This window comes from Micropterus dolomieu, linkage group LG06 (genome assembly GCF_021292245.1).
Source record: "Micropterus dolomieu isolate WLL.071019.BEF.003 ecotype Adirondacks linkage group LG06, ASM2129224v1, whole genome shotgun sequence".
NCBI classification, from domain to species: Eukaryota; Metazoa; Chordata; class Actinopteri; order Centrarchiformes; family Centrarchidae; genus Micropterus; species Micropterus dolomieu.
In genome coordinates this window covers 1,089,438-1,109,060 of record NC_060155.1, presented here as the reverse complement: position 1 = coordinate 1,109,060, position 19,623 = coordinate 1,089,438, and the positions used below count along the sequence as shown (strand labels likewise).

The 19,623-nt window shown below is 42.5% G+C and overlaps 1 protein-coding gene across 1 annotated transcript in view; it reads left to right on the top strand.

Annotated features, from left to right (window-relative positions):
• The window catches only part of LOC123972395 (disks large-associated protein 1-like), a 174,341-nt gene that overhangs the window by 117,510 nt on the left and 37,208 nt on the right, over positions 1-19,623 (top strand). The window contains exons 6-7 of the mRNA XM_046051880.1: positions 6,328-6,610; positions 6,672-6,706. Of these exons, the coding sequence (XP_045907836.1) occupies positions 6,328-6,610; positions 6,672-6,706 (318 nt within the window). The remainder of the gene's footprint in view (positions 1-6,327; positions 6,611-6,671; positions 6,707-19,623) is intronic.

Here is a 19,623-nt window from a genome sequence, read left to right as displayed (position 1 = left end):
TCATTTGCTCTGACATGCACTGTGAGCTGTAAGGTCTTATATAGACAGGTGTGTGGCTTTCCTAATCAAGTCCAATCAGTATAATCAAACACAGCTGGACTCAAATGAAGGTGTAGAACCATCTCAAGGATGATCAGAAGAAATAGACAGCACCTGAGTTAAATATGAGTGTCACGGCAAAGGGTCTGAATACTTATGACCATGTGATCTTTCAGTTTTTCTTTTTTAATAAATTTGCTAAAATTTCTACATTTCTGTTTTTTTCTGTCAAGATGGGGTGCTGAGTGTACATTACTGAGAAATAAAATGAACTTTTTTGATTTTTGGAAAATGGCTGCAATGAAACAAAGAGTGAAAAATTTAAAGGGGTCTGAATACTTTCCGTACCCACTGTACAATAATAATACAATAAAAAAATAGGCTACAGTAGAGAGAACATATATATTCACACTATAAACAAAAACAATATAGACAGATTGAGACAATAGTGCAATGAGCAGAGTGCAACGGATGCAGGAGTAAAATTATTATCATTATTATGTACATGCCGGAGGTGGATGAGATATACAGGTACACATACACATACATGCATACAAGTATACATGTACACAGTGAGATGGTGGAGCATAGAGCAAAGGATGCTGGAATAAATATTATGCATAGGTGTTATGTACTTGAGGTAGGTGGATTTGGTATACAGTATATACAATATACAAAATGACAATATGAACAGTATGAACAGCTCTGAAATAGAGAATGGTGAATAAATAATAAGTGGTAACCAGTAAACAGGTGCTGATTAGAGACAGAGTTACTGGGTTATTGCACAAGAATTGTTCCTAACACTGTGAGGCAGAAATCAACTGTTCATCAGAGTGATGGCTAGTGGTAAGAAACTGTGCCTGAGTCTGTTGGTTTTGGCGTACAGTGCTCTGTAGCTCCTACCAGAGGGGAGAAGTTGGAACAGGTTGTGCCCCGGGTGAGATGAATCTGCCGTGATGTTTCCTGACCATTTTCTGACTCTGGAAATGTATAAGTCCTGAATGGAGGGCAGGTTGGCACCGATGATTTTTTCTGCAGTCCTGACTGTCCGCTGTAGTCTGCTCATGTCCTTTTTGGTGGCAGATCCAAACAAGACAGTGATGGACGTTCAGAGAACAGACTGGCTGTGTAGAAGTGGATCAGCAGCTCCTTAGGCAGGTTGAGCTTCCTGAGCTGGTGCAGGAAGTATATCCTCTGCTGGGCCTTCTTGATGATGGTGTCAGTGTTGGGTTCCCACTTAAGTCCTGGGATATAGTGGATCCCAGAAACCTGAAGGATTCCACAGTAGACACAGGGCTATTGAGTATGGTGATGGGGGACAGAGTGGGAGGGGGCTCCTCCTGATGTCCACAATCATCTCCACAGTTTTGAGCGTGTTGAACTCCAGGTTGTTCTGACCGCACCAGAGAGCCAGCTGATCAACCTCCCATCTGTAGGCCGACTCATCACTATCCTCGATGAGGCCGATGACTGTTGTGTCGTCAGCGAACTTCAGGAGTTTGACAGATGGGTCTCTTGAGTCGTTGCTGTAGAGGGAGAAGAGCTGTCAGAGTGCACACACCCCTGGGGGGCACCAGTGCTAATGTGCTGGATGTGATGTTTCCCAGCGTCAGGAAATTTGTGATCCACTGACAGGTGGAGGGTGGCACAGTGAGCTGGGTGAGTTTGGTGCTGAGGATGTCCAGGATGATGGTGTTGAACACCAAGCTGAAGTCCACAGGATCCTTGCATGTCCCTGGAGAGTTTAGATGTTGCAGGATGTAATGCAGTTGCAAGTTGACTGCATCATCCTCTGACCTGTTAGCCCTGTAGGCAAACTGCAGGGGGTCTAGCAAGGGGCCTGTAATGTCCTTCAGGTGGACCAACAGTCTTTCAAAGGCTTTCATGACTAGGTGTCAGGGCGACGGGCCTGTAGTCATTTAATCCAGAGATGGAGGGTTTTTTGGGGACTGGGATGATTGTGGAGCGTTTGAAGGAGGACTGAATTTCACACAGCTCCAGTGATCTATTGAAGATCCGTGTGAAGATGGGGCCAGATGGTCTGCACAGATTTTCAGGCAGGATGGTGAAAAACCATCTAGGCCAGGAGCCTTCCTGAACTTCTGCCTCTGGAAGAGCTGACTCACATCCTCTTCACACATCATGAGCACAGGTGAGGGGTTGGACAGCGTGGCAGTGGGGGAAGGTGACGCAGGGTCGTTGGCTGTGAAGCTGTTTCCTAGCTTTTCAGCATAGCTGCTGCTTTGACCTCTCTCTTCTCAGTGTGTTCCTGGCCTGGTTATACAGGACCCTGTCCCCACTTCTGAAGGCCTCCTCTTTGGTCTGATGAAGCTGCCTGAGTTTTGCATACACATGTCCTGAATGAATGCAGAGGTGAGGGCTCTATCCAGAGCCAAAAAAGCAGCTTTTCGGTCTGGTGATAAAGAAGCTTACAGCACCGCCAGAGCGAGAATGAAAGCTGGCATCAAGGAGGCAAAGCGGAGACATCAGCAGAGACTGGAGAGAGACCTCAACACCAACAACACCAAAGATATGTGGCAGGCCATTAAAAACATCACTGGCTACAAAAGCAGGAGCTCCCCCATCATGTGTGAGGCCACATTACCAGATGAACTAAACACCTTTTATGCTCGCTTCGATCTCCTCAAGAAAGAGTCAGCTGTAAAGTCTACTCCACCTCCAGAGGACTGCCCACTGTCAGTATCCACAGCAGATGTGAGGAGAGTCCTGTTGAGAGTGAATATGAGTAAATCAGCTGGTCCTGATAACATCCCTGGCTGTGTACTAAAAACCTGTGCCAATCTGGACCCTCACCAGTTTGAACCAAACTGGTTCTAAAAGCACAGAGGATACCATCTCCACTACCCTGTACACCCATGACTGCATCCCCTGGCATGGAGAGAATTCTGCTGTGAAGTTTGCGGACGACACCATCATCGGCCGGATTTGAAACAACGATGAGACTTCATATCAGGAGGAAATTAATAATCTTGAAGAGTGGTGCTCAGAGAATAATCTACTGCTCAACTGTGGATTTCAAATCAGTATTCAACAGAATCTCCCCCTTGAAACTGATCAGCAAACTCATGGTCAGCCCCCTCCTGTTCACGCTGTGCACCCACGACTGCATCCCCCAACATGGAGAGAACTCTGTTGTGAAGTTTGCGGATGACACCACCATCATTGGCCGGATTTCAAACAATGATGAGACTTTATATCAGGAGGAAATTCATAATCTTGTAGAGTGGTGCACTGAGAACAACCTACTGCTCAACATCAGCAAAACTAAGGAGCTGATCATTGATTTTAGGAAGAAGGAGACACACTCCTGTCTACATCAGTGGAGCTGAGGTGGAGCAGGTGAACAGTTTCAGGTTCCTGGGAATCAGCATTACAGAGAACCTGACATCTGGCTCAAAACTGTATTTTTGAGGAAGCTTAAGAAGGCTAAATTTCTGCTTTTACAGAGGAGCAATAGAAAGCATCCTGACTGAAAACATCACTAACTGGCATGGGATGTGCACAGCCCAGGACCAGAGGGCTCTGCAGCAGGTGATTAAAACTGCTTAGAAGATCATTGGTACCCATCTCCCGAGCATCAGTGATATCGGTGAGAATATTAAGGACAGCACCCATCCCAGCAACTGCTTGTTCGCCCTGCTGCCTTCTGGGAAGACATATAGAAGTTTCAGCTGCCACACCACCACATTGCACAGCAGTTTTTTCCCCCAAGCTTTCAGACTTTTAGACTCAAATTCATCCTTGGCAATATTCCATTGAATGTAATTTATTTCTGTCTACCTTTTTTATAATTGATTCTATATGAATATTGTCTGCTACGTAACAGAAGGGAGATACAAACTCAATTTCACTCTACAACCTGTTATATTGAGCACGGTGGCCTAGTGGATAGAACTGGCCTCACAGCAAGAAGGTCCCGGGTTCGAAACCTGTGTGGAGTTTGCATGTTCTCCCCGTGTCTGCGTGGGTTCTCTCCGGGTGGTCCGGCTTCTTCCCACCATCCAAAGACATGCGGCCTAGGTTGATTAGTGACTCTAAATTGTCCTGTCCAGGGTGTACCCCGCAGAGTGGTGAGTAATTAATCTCTAACAAATGTATCTTTCATTCATCAAGTTTTAACTGAGTTTTGTCTCTCCATCACAGTAACAACTCTGACTGCCTGGAGGGTAGCAAATGTTTGGAAGGGAGAGGAGAGGCAGACAGCAGACATCTTATCACTGTGTGCTGCAGCTCAGAGCGTTTTTCCACTGGTGTTTTTGAGGGCGTGTTGTTGCTAGGCGAACATTATGATGCATGTTTTTTGTGACATCGGCATAAAGTGGAAGAAAAGCTGGACTACAAACGAGCTGTTTTCAGGCACTTCAGAGCAGAGTTTTCAGTGGGAGATGGGTACTCCCTTTGGGGTGGACTTTTTCACTTTACATGCACAAAAAAGGTATATAACACAATAAAGGAGAGGGAAAAAGTCAAAAATCGATTGTGCATGAAAAAAAAGAGTTGAACAAACTGTTAGTTAAACATTAATCTGTTGGTACAACTAACCTTAATCTGGGTGATCACAGGGATATGGGAATATTTGATCTGTTAACTGGTTGTCTGTCAGATTTATAGCATGACTCATTAGCAGAGATGCTAGATGTCTTTGAGTCCAAGTCAAGTCTCAAGTCTTTGAGCTAGAGTCCAAGTCAAGTCTCAAGTCTCTCTTAGTTATTACGAATGCTGTATCACCTGCTGCGTTCAATCCAGGTTGCTAATAAAACTGCATAGCTATAAGGAATTCTGTAACTGTAACCTGCTTTTCATTTACAGAGCACAACCATGTAATGTACAATGCAATTATTGACTGTTTATTAAATACTGTAAGTCAACACACTCCCCAGACTCTTAAACCCAGTGTAACGTTATCTAAATAAACCAGGTTACTAACCTATTTGCGTTCAGCACTTCTTTGTTTGCGTCTTGTTGTATGAAGTTTTAAAGCCAAAGTTTATGATGAACGGCTCAGCAGCTGCCGCTGTTTGTTGTCCTCTCTCACGTGCGGCCGCGCGCAGTAGATGCTATGTGTTACATAGGCAGGTTATAGGTAACGGAGTGAGGGAATAACAGCACGCTCATCAGAAGTTTCTTAAAAAATAAACATTGTTCACGAGTCCAAGTTGAGTCTGAAGTCTTTTGAGGACGAGTCTCAAGTCGAGTCTGAAGTCACTGTGTGTGTGACTTAAGTCGCACTCGAGTCCGAGTCTCTAACTCGAGTCCCCATCTCTGCTCATTAGGCAGAGAAAAGCTGTTGCTCTTAAACATTGTCCATTTGTCAATGTTCTGGTAAAGGCATAGATAAAGTAGGCTGATAGATAGGTTTGCAGTGATTTCATGGTACCCTGGGAAAGCATTTTTAGCATTTTTGAAATACAAAAATTCTTTGATACATGTCGTGAGTGCTGTATTTTATAGTTTATTTTTATACATTTAAAATTAGGGTATTTGGTATCTTATTTTAAGATGCATTTTGATGAATCTTTGCAATCCCTGGTTGTAAATATAACCTCCTGAAGCCAGCATGGCTAGGCAAAGTTGTTATCTTGGTAGTGACTGACTTGTCTACTTCTGGCTAATCCCAAAATGGGCAAAGAGGTGGAGCTGAGGCAGGCTGAATGAAGCTCAATTGCCTGTAACAGCACCCACATGTCACTCAATTGGCCACGTCTTTAATTATGTGTAACTTTAGGCTGGGGTAGACAATTAATTTCAGAAGCTTTTTTTGTTATATTTGATGACATTGTCTTTGCATGCCGACATGAGTAAATCAAATGCTCTGACACAAAAACGAAAACAATCTGGTATCTATACTCCACCCTTCTCTGATGGGTAGGCTCCATCCACACTGACACCATTTGGTGACAAAGGCTGAAGTTCCACCCACAATGGTGGTCACAGCCCCGCCCCGTGTAACAGTCCCAGCCTTGATCCAGTGCAGCAGCAGCAAGCTTCACCCACTGTTCTGACAGTTCTAGTACAAATCAAATCTCGTAATTATTCAGTTGCTAGCAGGCAAACATTTAATAATGCCTTTTTGACATTCATGCCTAAAGTATCTCTTGCAGCTTAAACTTTGACATACAATAGTGTGTCTCTTTTAAAAATTCATGATGTTTTGACTGATTATAATCTGGGAGTTTAGCCAGTGTCCACCCTCTTCATTGTTCCCTTTGTTTCTCCCCGTTCTCTCTCTGCCTGCTCCTCCGCTGATGTCTTCTCCTTCTCCAGCTGAGTGAGGTGGAAGTGAACGGACAGATTGAGCAAGTATGTGAGCAGGTCTACAGCGAGATGCAGTCCCAGGCAATGGAGGCTGCCATGGACAGCATGGACACCATGGACACCTTGCCTATGCCAGGATGCTTCAGGATGCGAAGCCACAGCTATGTGAGGGCGATCGACCAGGGCTGTGCTGGGGAGGAGGAAGGAGAAGGAGGGAGACCACTCCTCCTGTTGCCATCCTCCCCACCTCGCACATCTGCCACCACTGTCAGGACCATCCAGAGCAGCACAGGTAGGGCACTACAAAGCAAGAATGGATGTTCAGTATGTGTCTTTTTCCCATTTTAACACAGGTGTGTCCAAACCTTTAATGCCAGAGGCCCCAACAGTAAAACAGGTCCTGGGCTAGGAGCCTTTTAATTTAAGAGCTATTTTACACTTCAATCCGCAGTAAGATGAATAAATCACTATACAAGGTGCAAGTCTTGTAGGGAAGGTTTGAAATATATCAGGGAGGTGATTATCAGTCAGCTTGAACCTTAGTGTGAGCACATTCTTAGTCACCCAGCTGGGTGGCTCGGCTGCAGAGTGTTTCCTGTTGTATGATACCAAGCAGTTTCATGGCTTCTCCTTCAAACTGCCTAACTTTGCTGCACACCAGGGATGGAACTCAACACTCCACACTGCATGTCTAGTGTCTGTAACTGGTTAAGCCTCCTTGGCACAGAAAGAACACACAACCAGTCTAGGTTAAAATCAAGGGCAACTGGACTTGGTAGAAGATGCTTGAAGACATTTTGCCTCTCATCTGAGGGACTATTAAATTAACATATTTCTCAATCTTGAACCCGCTGCCACAGAGAAAAACAGAGGGTTAAAGAACTGTATGATGTAATGATTTAATTAAAGCATTTCTGTTAAAATATGTATTTTATCCAGCATAAATGTTATGCTTATTGTGTTAATATGTTCCCTTCTGAAGTACTAGTGTCAGTGTGGTAAATTAACTAATCCGATCTTTCCTTTTTCATAATAAACATCAACTAAAAAATTAAGGCAGTAAGACACAGACAAGGGAGTACCTCATTCAAGGAGCACAACTCACAGCTAGCATCTAATCACATAGATGCATTGAAGTTAGGGCTGGGCGGTATGTGGGTATATGGGTATATGAGGTATACCGATATAATTTCATAAGAGATATGAAATTAGACAATACCGTTTACACCAATTGTACCATTTCTACTTTACTTTTAATACAAATTATTAATATTAATATCTCAGATATATGAATTCATAAATCCTCGTTAAGGGCACCACGTAAAGATTTGCTGTCTAAGTATAGCTGAATAATTATACAATTATTTCCTAGTGATCAGTTAGTAGAAATTGTTTAATTATCTTGAATCAATCTAATCAATCAGTCAATCTCATATCGAAGGCGTAAATCCTCCGTTATAGTGACCTGGAGTCAAACAATACACACACATAGTTAATAAATTTCACTGTAATCACAGGAACTAACTAAAGGTGGATATAAATGCGGTTAAATATATCAAAGACATACAACAATAATGATTAAACAAACAGGATGCAATCAATGAAAATGATGGAGTTAAAATGTGGATTTAGTGGTCTATTGTGGAAAAGATTTGAGTCTAAGGAGGCAAGAGAACCAATAAACGCAAGTTATATGATAATAAGTAGGTTAAATTTGGCTGGGAGTTTCTGAAATGATTAAGAATTAAAGTTAATGGATTAACAGACTATTGGACATCAACTCAACCACAGAATGTAGGGTTTTAGCCTTACTGCTTGTTGTTTCTCCAGCCGGTTGGTGTTCGGACGCTGGCTGAACTTTGTGCGTTCTCGGTTGAGATGGCTTAACACACTGTCAGCCGGTCGCTTTCTCTGCCAGAGAATTTCTCCGGAGGTCCACCCTCAATTGGCTTGGTTTGAAGAAAACTTGCAGTGGTTGGCTGTTAGCTGAATTTAGTTGTGGATTTTGATGTCCTTTGGGTTACTGCTAGTGCAACGGATGCACGTGGCTGGGTCCGAACATCGGGGAAGCAGTAAAAGTTAACTCGACGGAATAAAGCTTAAAAGAACTTGGTCGTTCTTGAATTATAAGTTGCATGACTGAAACGGTCTGATAACTTTTAACAAACAAAAGAAAAGAAAATATATATTGCTTGAAACAAGGGAAAGCCGAAGTCGTGACGCTCTGCGTGTGTGGCTTGAAAAGAACAAAGAGATCTTTGCGGCAATGCCGGGCCGGACTCCTTAGGGCATTGTTGGGAGACGGGACACGCTCCGTAAGCGTGTAGAGCAGAGAACAAGAGCGAAGAGACCAGAGAACTAGAGTGAGAGCGGCTCGTGTCGCCGTGTTTTGTTGTCTAGGGCGTTTCTCAAGAGGAGGGCTTTGTTCCCCTGAGAGAGGCTGTCCCTTTTGCACGTATTTTAATCAAATATCTTCCCACAATCAAACCTTAAATGTCATAACAGCTATACTGTTATTAGCTTCATGCATTTGATAAGAAGGAAAGGAAACAATTACTTAATCATTGTAATGATTGGAATGGTTACCAGTTAAACACATTTTCAGGATTTCAGAATGAAAGAGACTTAAGTCAATGTTTCCTGGATAATATTGGCTGTTACACATTCTTAGAGAATTTAAGCAAGTTACACGCAAATGGCATCAGATTACGAACAAATAAGTACAGAGTGATACGCCACACAGCAGGAGCGGCATTTCAGAGCAATGGCATGTAATACTTAGTGTGTCCTCTTGGGGGAACTCTGGCTCCATGAGGAGACTGAAGATAACTGATTATTTCTTTAAAACAATCATTTGCTCAGGAGCTGGGGAAATTTGGTATTTAACATTAAATTCGAGCTGGAAAATTAATCAAGTAGCATAGGATAACATTCCTTTATCATATCATTTCTAAAGAAAGTGTCAGAAAGTGTTGGGAATAAAGCATTAGTATAAACATCAAACAGACAGTCAGGAATGAAAGGCGCATCAGAGGAATGGATTAAGAGCACTGAAAATTGAGTTCCTTGTGGTTCTTTTAGCTTTCAAACATAGTACTTAGAGAATAACGACATGGTAATTACTACTAAAATATAAGAGGCAAGCGCCACTACTAACTTAGCAAAGATTATTTAACTAAGCAGGTAATAGGCAAGTTATACGTAGACAGTATTCATATGAGTCCAAATTAATGGCTCTTTGGTGGGGTAGAGAGTCAAGACTGAAGAGGAGATCTTTGATGTTTGGAAGTAATCTGAAAGAGGAACTTTGTTACCATGGTTACCCTGCCCTTTTGGTCTTGGGAGTGTTAAAAGGTTGTTTAGTTTATGGCTGCGGAGGTCCTCACAGCCTGGTTCAGGTTGAGGTTAGTCTCTGTGTAATGTTAATATTGTCATCTTAACAGTCATGCATAGAGTCTGTTATCTCAACTTCACCAGAGGTGGTAAGTTTTACAATCTAACTGACCAAAACAGCACTTAGGGGAAAGCAAACCTTTCACTTAAGGTCAGGCTGTCTGTTCAGGGGGGGAGAAAAAGATTTTGGAATCTTTTGGCATAAAAATAATTAAAAACACAGTGGTAGTACCAGTGGCATTTTCTCCCAGAAGCCATGGGAAGCCAGGCTTCTTCCCTTAAATGATTAACCAATCAGACGAGGCCACTGTCATGCCACTGCTTAACTGTGATTAGTCAGGATGATGCCAAGGGAAGCCAGCCGCTGTCTGGCTTCACGCCAATCAAATCACAGCATGCGGTCAACATCATTCAGATGAAATAACGGGAGCTGTTAGCAACTTTAGCTGGTGCAGTTATGGAGGATGGAAATTTGGAGTTTTTATTTATAATAAATAATAGTTTTACTAAACTACCACTACAGCAGCAATTTAAGATTAAATCTGACGGAAGACCAACGGCCAAACTGGAGCTGTGCCTGGAGAGGAAAAAGGGGTGTTAGACGTTCAATGAGGAAAACTATTTCCGTATAGAGAGGCTAGCTGGTAGCGCCAATCTTCGACTGACTGTTGTTGCGGAGGACGAAAAGCCCGTGGGTGAGTAAAATGTCACCTCCTTCTCTCTCTGAACTTAACTGAACTGCAGCTATGTGTGTGATTTTTAATGTGGTTATATTGTTAGTTTTGCTTTGCTTACCTGGATTTAGCTGTGAATGAATAGTCAGTTGAAGTAACCTTATTGTTTTTACTGCGGTTGTGTATGCATAGATAATGAGCACCACAGACAGCACCTGCCACAGGGCACTGGGCCAGGTTAGGCTACATGAATAATTGTCTATACTCTGTCGGTCTGGTACATTTGGCCAAGCATTAAGAAGTATGTAAGCCTATTTAATACATGCACCACTGCTATTATGCAAATGTCTTCAATCGTCTTCTGTTTGAGCTTGTGAATGCTTCTTTTATTCTTAACCTGCACCATAAGCAGCGGGCTAAGTATGTTTGTTTGGGGTGAGAGAGAGAGACTGAGTGAGTGAGTGAGCAAGTGAGAGAGAGAAAGCGTACGTGTCGGTAAATGCAAGTTTCAGCGTCTGTATTGACAACAGATAATCTTTAAAGTTTGATTAAATTTTTGTAAAATGATACCCTGCACTGTAATAGCACAATGCATTAGATAATTGCCCCCCAAAAAGGACATCACCTCTCACTTGGCTTCCCCAAAAATTTACCCCACCCCACGCCACTGGGTAGTTCACTACGCAATACAGTTTGATAAATTGTGTGTAACCTGATTTCTGTATTGTTTCTGAAAGATCATTATCTTAGTCTTTGCTGTGTTTACTGTCAGGACCCAGGTCTGACAGAATCTCTGCAGGAGATTAAGGTGCTGCTGCAAACCTTCTTTAGTAGGTGAGAGCAACACTAAGTCATCTGCATACAGCAGACCTCTGATCTCTGTGTCGTTCAAGATGAGGCCAGGTGCCGTGGAACTCTCTAATTGGTTTACTAATTCATTGATATATAGATTGAAGAGAATTGGACTGAGATTGCATCCCTGCACCACTGCCCGGCCCTGGGAGAAGAACGCTGTTTGTTTGTTTCCAATCTTTATGGCACATTCACTTTTTGTATACATGTTCTTAATCAAATCAAATGTTTTTCCTCCAATGCCACTTTCAAGTAGCCTATAGAAAAGGCCCTCGTGCCAGATTGAATGAAAGGCTTTTTGGAAGTCAACAAAACAGGCATATACCATTCTTTTCTTAATGTTTAATTCTTGATCATTTAGAGTCTGGAGGGTAAATATACGGTCCGTTGTGCGGCAGTTTGGCAAAAAAAAACTATTTGCCATTTATGCAGAATATTGTGGTTATCAACAAAGTTGACAAGTCGTTTATTAATGATGTTGCAGAATATTTTTCCCAGGTTACTGGATACACATATTCCTCTGTAGTTATTTGGATCATGTTTATCTACAGATTTTTGAATTGGGGTTCCAGATGTCTGGAAAAGTTCTGATTTTATGGTCTGAGTATTTGATCATTTCGTTGAGGATTCCATCAATGCCATAAGCTTTTTTTCCTTTCAGGGACAAGATGACTTCTGTTAATTCTTGTTCTGTTACAGGGTAATCTAGAGGGTTTTGGTTGTTTTTTATCACTGCCTCCAGAGTTTTCCATTTCGTGAATATCTTGTACTGATCATCATTTTTTGTAATATTACTGTATAATTCACTAAAGTGATTAATCCAAGTATTTCCATCTTGGATTGCCAATTAATCCTGCTGGGTTTTGTTTAGGTTGTTCCATTTCTCCCAGAACTGGTTGGACTCTAAGGATTCCTCAATTACACAGAGCTGCTTCTTGCTGTGTTTGTCTTTCTTAGTTTTTAGGGTGTACTTGTATTTTTTCAGAGTGGCCTCATATTGACAGCGTGTGTTGTGGTTTTCTGGGTCCCTGTGCTTTTCATTTGATAATTTCCTTAAAGTTTTCCTCAGGTTTTTGCATTCAGTGTCAAACCATTTGTTATTGTTCATTTGTTGAGGTTTTGGTTTGGAGGCTTTCACATTAGACAATGAAGCCAAATGATGAAATATTGAATTGATTTTCTCCACAGCAAAATTTACACCAGAATTATTCTGGGGAAATGTTTCAGTTAGAAATAAATGAGTTAAATCATGTATGTTTTGATTTTCCAGGGCCTTTTGGTATGCCCCCATGCTGTCTGGGGTCCATCTGTATGAGTATGTGCTGTTAAACAGTTCACAGGCACTATGGGCCCCAGACTTGGACTGAGCCCTTTTCAGATAGATAGTGATTTCGCTGTGGTCTGAGAGGTAGATCTAGATCTGTAATGAAATAATCTACCGTACTACTGCCAAGAGCTGAGCTGTAAGTGTAGCGACCCAGAGAGTCCCCTCGTAGCCTGCCGTTGACTATGTGCATACCCAGTCTCCGGCAAAGCTGTAAAAGCTGCATACCACTTGTGTTAGTAAGCTTGTCAAAGCTCTTTCTAGCGGGACATTCAGGGAGGGGGAAGCAGGTGCTTCCAGGTAAGTGTTTGTCTCCCTGGGTGTTCATAGTGTCAGCTCTTTCCCCTGTTCGAGCATTAAGGTCCCCACAGATATAATAAATTTCCCATGGTTTTATAATGGTTAACTTCCTCCCCAAGAATAGAGAAAATATCTGGTTTGTAGTAGGGGGATTCTGATGGAGGTATATAGATGGCACACATATAGACATGTTCCATCCATCCATCTGTTTGTTAATTTTCAACCGTATATAAGATTCTTCTTTTTTAATAACTGTGATGGACTGGCTCAGTTCTGACGACCAGTGGAATCATCTTCTCTGCACCATGTCTCCTGTAAAACTATGATGTCAGAGTCTATTAACTCTCTATTAAAATCTGGATCTCTGCTCTTTAAACCAAAAGCTGATGATCTCAGACCTTGAATGTTCCAACATGTTATTGTAAACGATTTCATGTCAAGTGTAATCTTTTCAAAAATTTTACAAACACCTTAAAAAACAAATAATAATAATAAACTAGATATTAAAAAACAATATTAGTAACAAACAAAAAGAAAAAAAAGTGTAAAAAGAGGAAAATAGTATTGTAGGTAAATGAATAAAATATTAAACTTTGAGTGACATTTTAGAGTGTATCATGTGTGAAATACTGTTAAGAATTATCCTTAAATTGCTACTCATCTAAAATGATATCCAACATGCTAAGCTATGAATTATTGTGATGTCTTTAAGAGGTCTCTGCTCTTCCACCATGTAGCTATATGAGGCGAGAGCAGAGCAGGTTTAGCATATGTAATATGTCTTTGAGTTCACCAGAGGGGGGCGGGGCTGTGGCTCTTCTCACCGCTGCAGCATAGTTCAGTCCAATAGGCTGCTGCTCCTGTAGTCTTGGTTCTGCCGTTGGGATGAGGGGGGGTATAGGACCTCCAGGCTGGGGGGCTCTCTGGCTGGGTATCAGTGGCCAGTGTTGTGTTGGCTGTGAAGTGGGCTGTGGGTTGTGATGTTGGTGACGCAGTGGATTTTGTGACCTGGCTTCCCTCTCTTACCGCCGGGGGTGGATGCATGGTGGAGGTCTGGATGGTCATGAAGGTCTAGGAGGTCCTGGAGGTCTGCGTGGGGTCTGCGTTGTGTGGTTACCTGTTGGAGTGGTAGTAAGGCTCCTTCCAAGAGCAACATCCTTCATGGTTCTAGCTAGGGTGGGGACTGCATTTCTGTGTAGGTGTATGTTATCATACAGGCAGTCCAGGTGGAGGGTCGGGTGGGGGACCAAGAACACGTTGGGTTTGAGGGCACAGTCCCTGGAGAGGCTGATATTCACTCTGTGAATGGTGTGGGGGCGGAAGTCTCTCCTGTGCAGCAGCGTGGACATGACTATCTTGCTGGTAGGGAAATTGGTGGAGGCTTGCTCAATGACTCTCCCCAGAGAGTCCGCCAGTCTGTCCTGTTGAGACCTTAAGTCGTTGGTGCCTGTATGAATGATGATGTGGCTGGGTGAGCCTAGCTCAGGCACTGGTAACAGCTCCAGGGCTCTCCTGGTTTTGGGGCACCAGATCTTCTCCATTCTGTGCCATGGGAAAAAGGTCTTTTCATCCAGGAACTTTCTATTAGAGTCCATGAGGATCTGAGAGGCAGGCACAGGGGGTTGTGTGGAGTTCAGTCTGGAAAAGGGAGGCCAGCGGGCCAAAACCGAGTCGAGTAGAGTCAAGATGAGTTGAGCTGGTACTGGTAATGGAAAAACGGCATAAGAAGTGGGGAACGTGGACGTGTTGGTAGACTGTGGCCTCCTCTTTAAATATTGTCCATGTTTGTGTTTTATATCCATTTTTAAAAATATGGGTTAGGGTACAGGTGCATTTCAAACTCTGAGGTCTCTGAGCTGATCAAATGCACCTGTGGTAAATAGGTGCATCTGTACAGTGCAAGCCACAATGTGACTTACACATATATGTGTAATACCAACAAGACCTTCTTCGAGGTCGATATAATTCTCACCTCCTACGAGGCTTCAAAACTATTCCGTGTGCAGATAATTATTTTTTCACAATATAGTGTAACTTCTCAGTTAATGTCACGTTCGTCTCTTATTGAAATGTCCAAATAAAACTAGCATATCAGCTTTTCATTTCATCATGTGCAGCTCAGTGTTTTTTTCCACCAATGTTTTTGAGGGCGTGTATAGTCGAGCAGTGATGAGGGTGAATTAGAGTTTAAGAGTCTGATCGCTTTGGGGGAAAAGCTGCTCTGCAGTCTGGTGGTGTGGCAGCAGAAACTTCTCCAGAAGGCAGCAGGGTGAACAGGCTGTGGGGTTGGTGGGTACTGTCCTTTAGTATCTTTTGGGCTCTACGTAGGCACCTCACCGATATCACTGATCAATGGAGCTGAGGTTACAGTAACAGAGTTATAAACCTATTTCTGCATCTAGCCTCTTACTTGAGATTGCTCTGGGTAGCGACTTAATTAGTTCGGTCCGTTTGGGTAAACCAGCGAAGTCATCTCGAGCTCGGAGGCAGTGAAGGAAAACAGCGGACTTTGTTGCGGCACTTTTTTTCGCTCAGTGAAGAAAACGGTAAATCCGTATCTTCCTTCTGCAGGTATGAGATCGTTACGTTGTATGTAACAATTTTCTTAAGGATCCAAAAATGTGTTCAGTAAACACAACAGTCTGTTCTAGTCCAGCAAGTTAAGACCTTCACCTTCACACTGGTCAGAGCTGGACTGGGACAGAAATCTGCCCTGGCATTTTTGGCCCAGGCAGCCTAGTAGGTGCATCGCATGTGGAGGAGGCTTGTTATTTATGTAATAGTTTGTAATGTAATACCAGATAATATCTCTTTGAGTTTCTCTGCAAAATGCTACAAATGGGTTACCAAATATACCAGGGCGTCTGTTGATTTCCCTGTCATGAGAACGCTGAGTGCACTGGTAGACAAACTGAGGTGTAGACCCAAATACAGACACAGGCAAGGAGGATGCAGTTCAGGGGATTTATTATAACGCAAACTTATACAAGCTTACACAGAAGCACAGCAATCAGAAGTACAAACAAACGTAAATCCAAAAGAAACTTAATCCAATGGTCAGCAGGGTAATCCAGAAACAGGAAACAAAGTACAGGAAACTGAGCATGGCAGAACACTCAACATCAGATGACGATGCAACAAGGACTGAACAGAACTGAGGGCTTAAAGAGACAAACCACAACACACACCAGGCAGGCAGGGTAATTGGGCACAGCTGAGAAACATGAAGGTAATCAAAGCACAGACAGAAAAGAACCAAAACTGGAAATAGGTCTGACACTAAACTTGGAACAGATGCAAAACCACAAACCAGGACAAGAGCAGTTACAGAACCTACATCAGAAATCCAAAGTCACACCATGACAGTCCAAAGCAAGACTAAAAGTAAACCAGACAGAACAGGGAGCTGGAAACAGGCAGACGGAATACAAAATAGGAAACAAACAGGACTGCAACCCAAGACACAGAGAGAGAGAGTGACAGGGCACATACAGACAAACAGCAACATGACACGAGACGATTCTGAACAAACCATTTTAGTAAATGCAGAAACGGATAAGGACACGGACAAAACAGAACACAGAATACATGCAAAACCTACAACATGCCACAAACAGAACAACAAACTAGTAACTAGATCTAAGGACTAAGACACAAAACTAAAACACAGATCAGGACCACGTGTACTAAGACAACAACTAGGATGTGACAGGTTATGAGCAGGGATGGTGAAAAAAGAACTAGACCAAACATCATCACAAACATAAACAAGGCAAAACAGTAGAACACAAAGCATGGAACCAAAACAAGACCAAAAATCCTCAAACTATAACGATACCTGGGAAGCCTGCCTATATAAGTGTTTCTATTTGTGGGAAACACTCAGATCAGTTCAAGCCTGATTTTGTTAATTTCTTCTTTTTAATCTGGACTGCAGTTTTGTACATTACATAAGTGAATAACTCTGCTTACTGCAGATCCCTTTGAGAAAATAATTCTGTCTCTTTCTTATTTTGCTTGTGCGTCTATGACAGCTATTCCAAATTGGCAGATGAAAATGCATACATTTTATAATGAAAATGGGAAATTATTGCACAGCTTTGTGCTCACCACTTTAAATTGTGTCATTTTATAACATGGCAGTGTAAACATACTGATTTATAAATGTCTTTGAATTTGATCAGCTCCAGTATTGCTGTGTGCTTAGAGGCAATTTGACAGAATTTACAGTTCAGTACAACATCATGCAGTTACTCACATAACAGGAGAAAGAGTAATAAAGTGTTTCAGGTTGCAGTTACATGCATAACTGCACTCTACATTCTGCTGTGCACTGTAACAGTGAACCTGAAATGTCACAAAGATAATCATGTAAGAGCCAAAAAAGGCTGTCTTCATGCATGGTGTTCAGATGAGAACATGCCAGAGTGGATGCCTAAGGAGACTTAACTGTAGACATTTGCAGCTCCTCTGGGAATCATGTAGTTAACCAAAGGGATACATGGACACACACACACATGCAGATAAGCACAAATGTGCATGTATATATTATTCAAGTTATCTCACTGCACTTTTCATACAAAGCAGGTCTAGACTGTACTCTGTACTGCACTGTTTAATATTATTTACAGAGACCCAGCAATTCCACCATGAGGAAGCACACAAGGAAAACTCCCCTTTTAGCAGGTAGAAACCTCAAGCAGAACCTAGACTCAGTGGTAGTGGTACCAATGTCAATTAATATTAGTACCATTGATAAAAATATGAATGATGATAATAATAATAATAACTATAGCAGCGGGTGTTGGGCAGGTACATAGGGGCAGCCGGAAGCATGCAATCACAGATCCAGATCCCACAGCTCCGGAGCCAGAAACACCTGCAGATAGAAGAGGGATGAGAAAGCACAAAACTACGGGAGAGGGAAGAAGTCAAGTTGCACATGCATTAATGTGACGATGTTACATACAGATGGAAAGGGAGAGGAGGAGAGAGGAGCTCAATGCATCATGGGAAGTGTCCCGGCAGTGTAAGCCTATAGCAGTATTACTAAAGGATGGTTCAGGACTCACCTGAGCCAGCCCTAACTATAAGCTTTATCAAAGAGGAAAGTCTTAAGCCTACTCTTAAATGTGGAGATGGTGTCTGCCTCCTGAACCCAAACTGGAACCTGGAGCTTGATAGCTGCACTGTAAAACATTATACACCCATTTAGTTATGTCAACTTACTTATTTTTACTTAAATAGCTATGACAAGATTTGGATTAGAACTCAACTGTATGAGTTTTAGAAAGTTAAACTTGCATTAATTCATTTTGTTGACTATTTGAGACTTTTCCCAGCTGACATTGGGCGAAAGGCAGGGTATACCCTGGACAGGTGGCCAATCGATTGGCCACACATAGACAAACAACTAGTCACACTCACACCTAAGGACAATTTACAGTCACAAATTGACCCTTCGTAGCTGACTGCTCTGGCATGTCGCAAGCCGTTGAAGATAATAGCACAGCAGTGCTGTTGTCGTGGTTTATCTGCAGGGAACTTTTTACATGTAAACTGAAACAAATTTGGAATTTGAAATGGAAAGTAGTATTAATTTGGTTATATTGTTTTAACTTGAAACTGTGAGTTATTCTAATTCACAGTTTCAAGGCTGTGGTGGTGGAAAACAGACTGGTAGTCGTTTCAAAGTAAAAACGGCAAAATGCAGATTACCAGTGTAGGCTATATGTGTTATTTGCACGGTACAAAATATTTTTATTAAAATAGGCCTTATTTGCAAACACAGTAGCTAACCGCGGCCATATTGTTGACATGACATCTGCTGGTGCTAGGGGCAGCCCGCAGATATGAGTTGAGGAGAGCTGTAGCCTAATAGCTTCATCTCGCCGGTATCAAAAGAAAATAGCCAAAAGCTTTAAGTAAAGATACGTCATTATTGCCAGCCATAACTTATCTGGATATTTATAACTATCTTGTTCATATGGTATCTGCATACATGTCACAGGAGCTGAAGGCCTTCAAGTCGCTTGAGTCATATAACTATTTCAATTCAATTTTCAATTCAATTTTATTTATATAGCGCCAAATCACAACAACAGTTATCTCACAGCGCTTTTCATAAAAGAGCAGGTCTAGACCGTACTCTATGATGCTATTTACAGAAGCCCAACAGTTCCCACCAAGAGCAAGCACTAGGCGACAGAGGCAAGGAAAAACTTCCTTTTAAGAGGCAGAAACGTCGAGCAATACCATGGCTCAGGGTGGGCGGCCATCTGCCTCGACCGGTTGGGGTGAAGGAGAGAGAGGGGGAGAGAGAGAGAGGGAGAGAGAGAGAGAGAGAGAGAGGGCAGGAGAGGAACAGAGAGAAAAAGAGAGGGATGGAAGGAGAGAGCAGGTGACCCACAGCCACAGATCCAGACTCCACAGCTCCAGAGCCAGAAAACCTGCAGGAAGTGATAGGAGGAGAGAGGAGAGGGACGAGAAAGCACAAGACTACCAGAAAGGGGAGAAGTTGTGTTAGTAACATGCAATAATGGGATGAGGTTGCATACAGAGGGAGAGAAAGTAGAGGAGAGAGGAGCTCAGTGCATCATAGGAAATCCCCCGGCAGTCTAGGCCTATAGCAGCATAACTAAGGGATGGTTCAGGACTAACCTGAGCCAGCCCTAACTATAAGCTTTATCAAAGAGGAAAGTCTTAAGCCTACTCTTAAATGTGGAGATGGTGTCTGCCTCCAGAACCCAAACTGGAACCTGG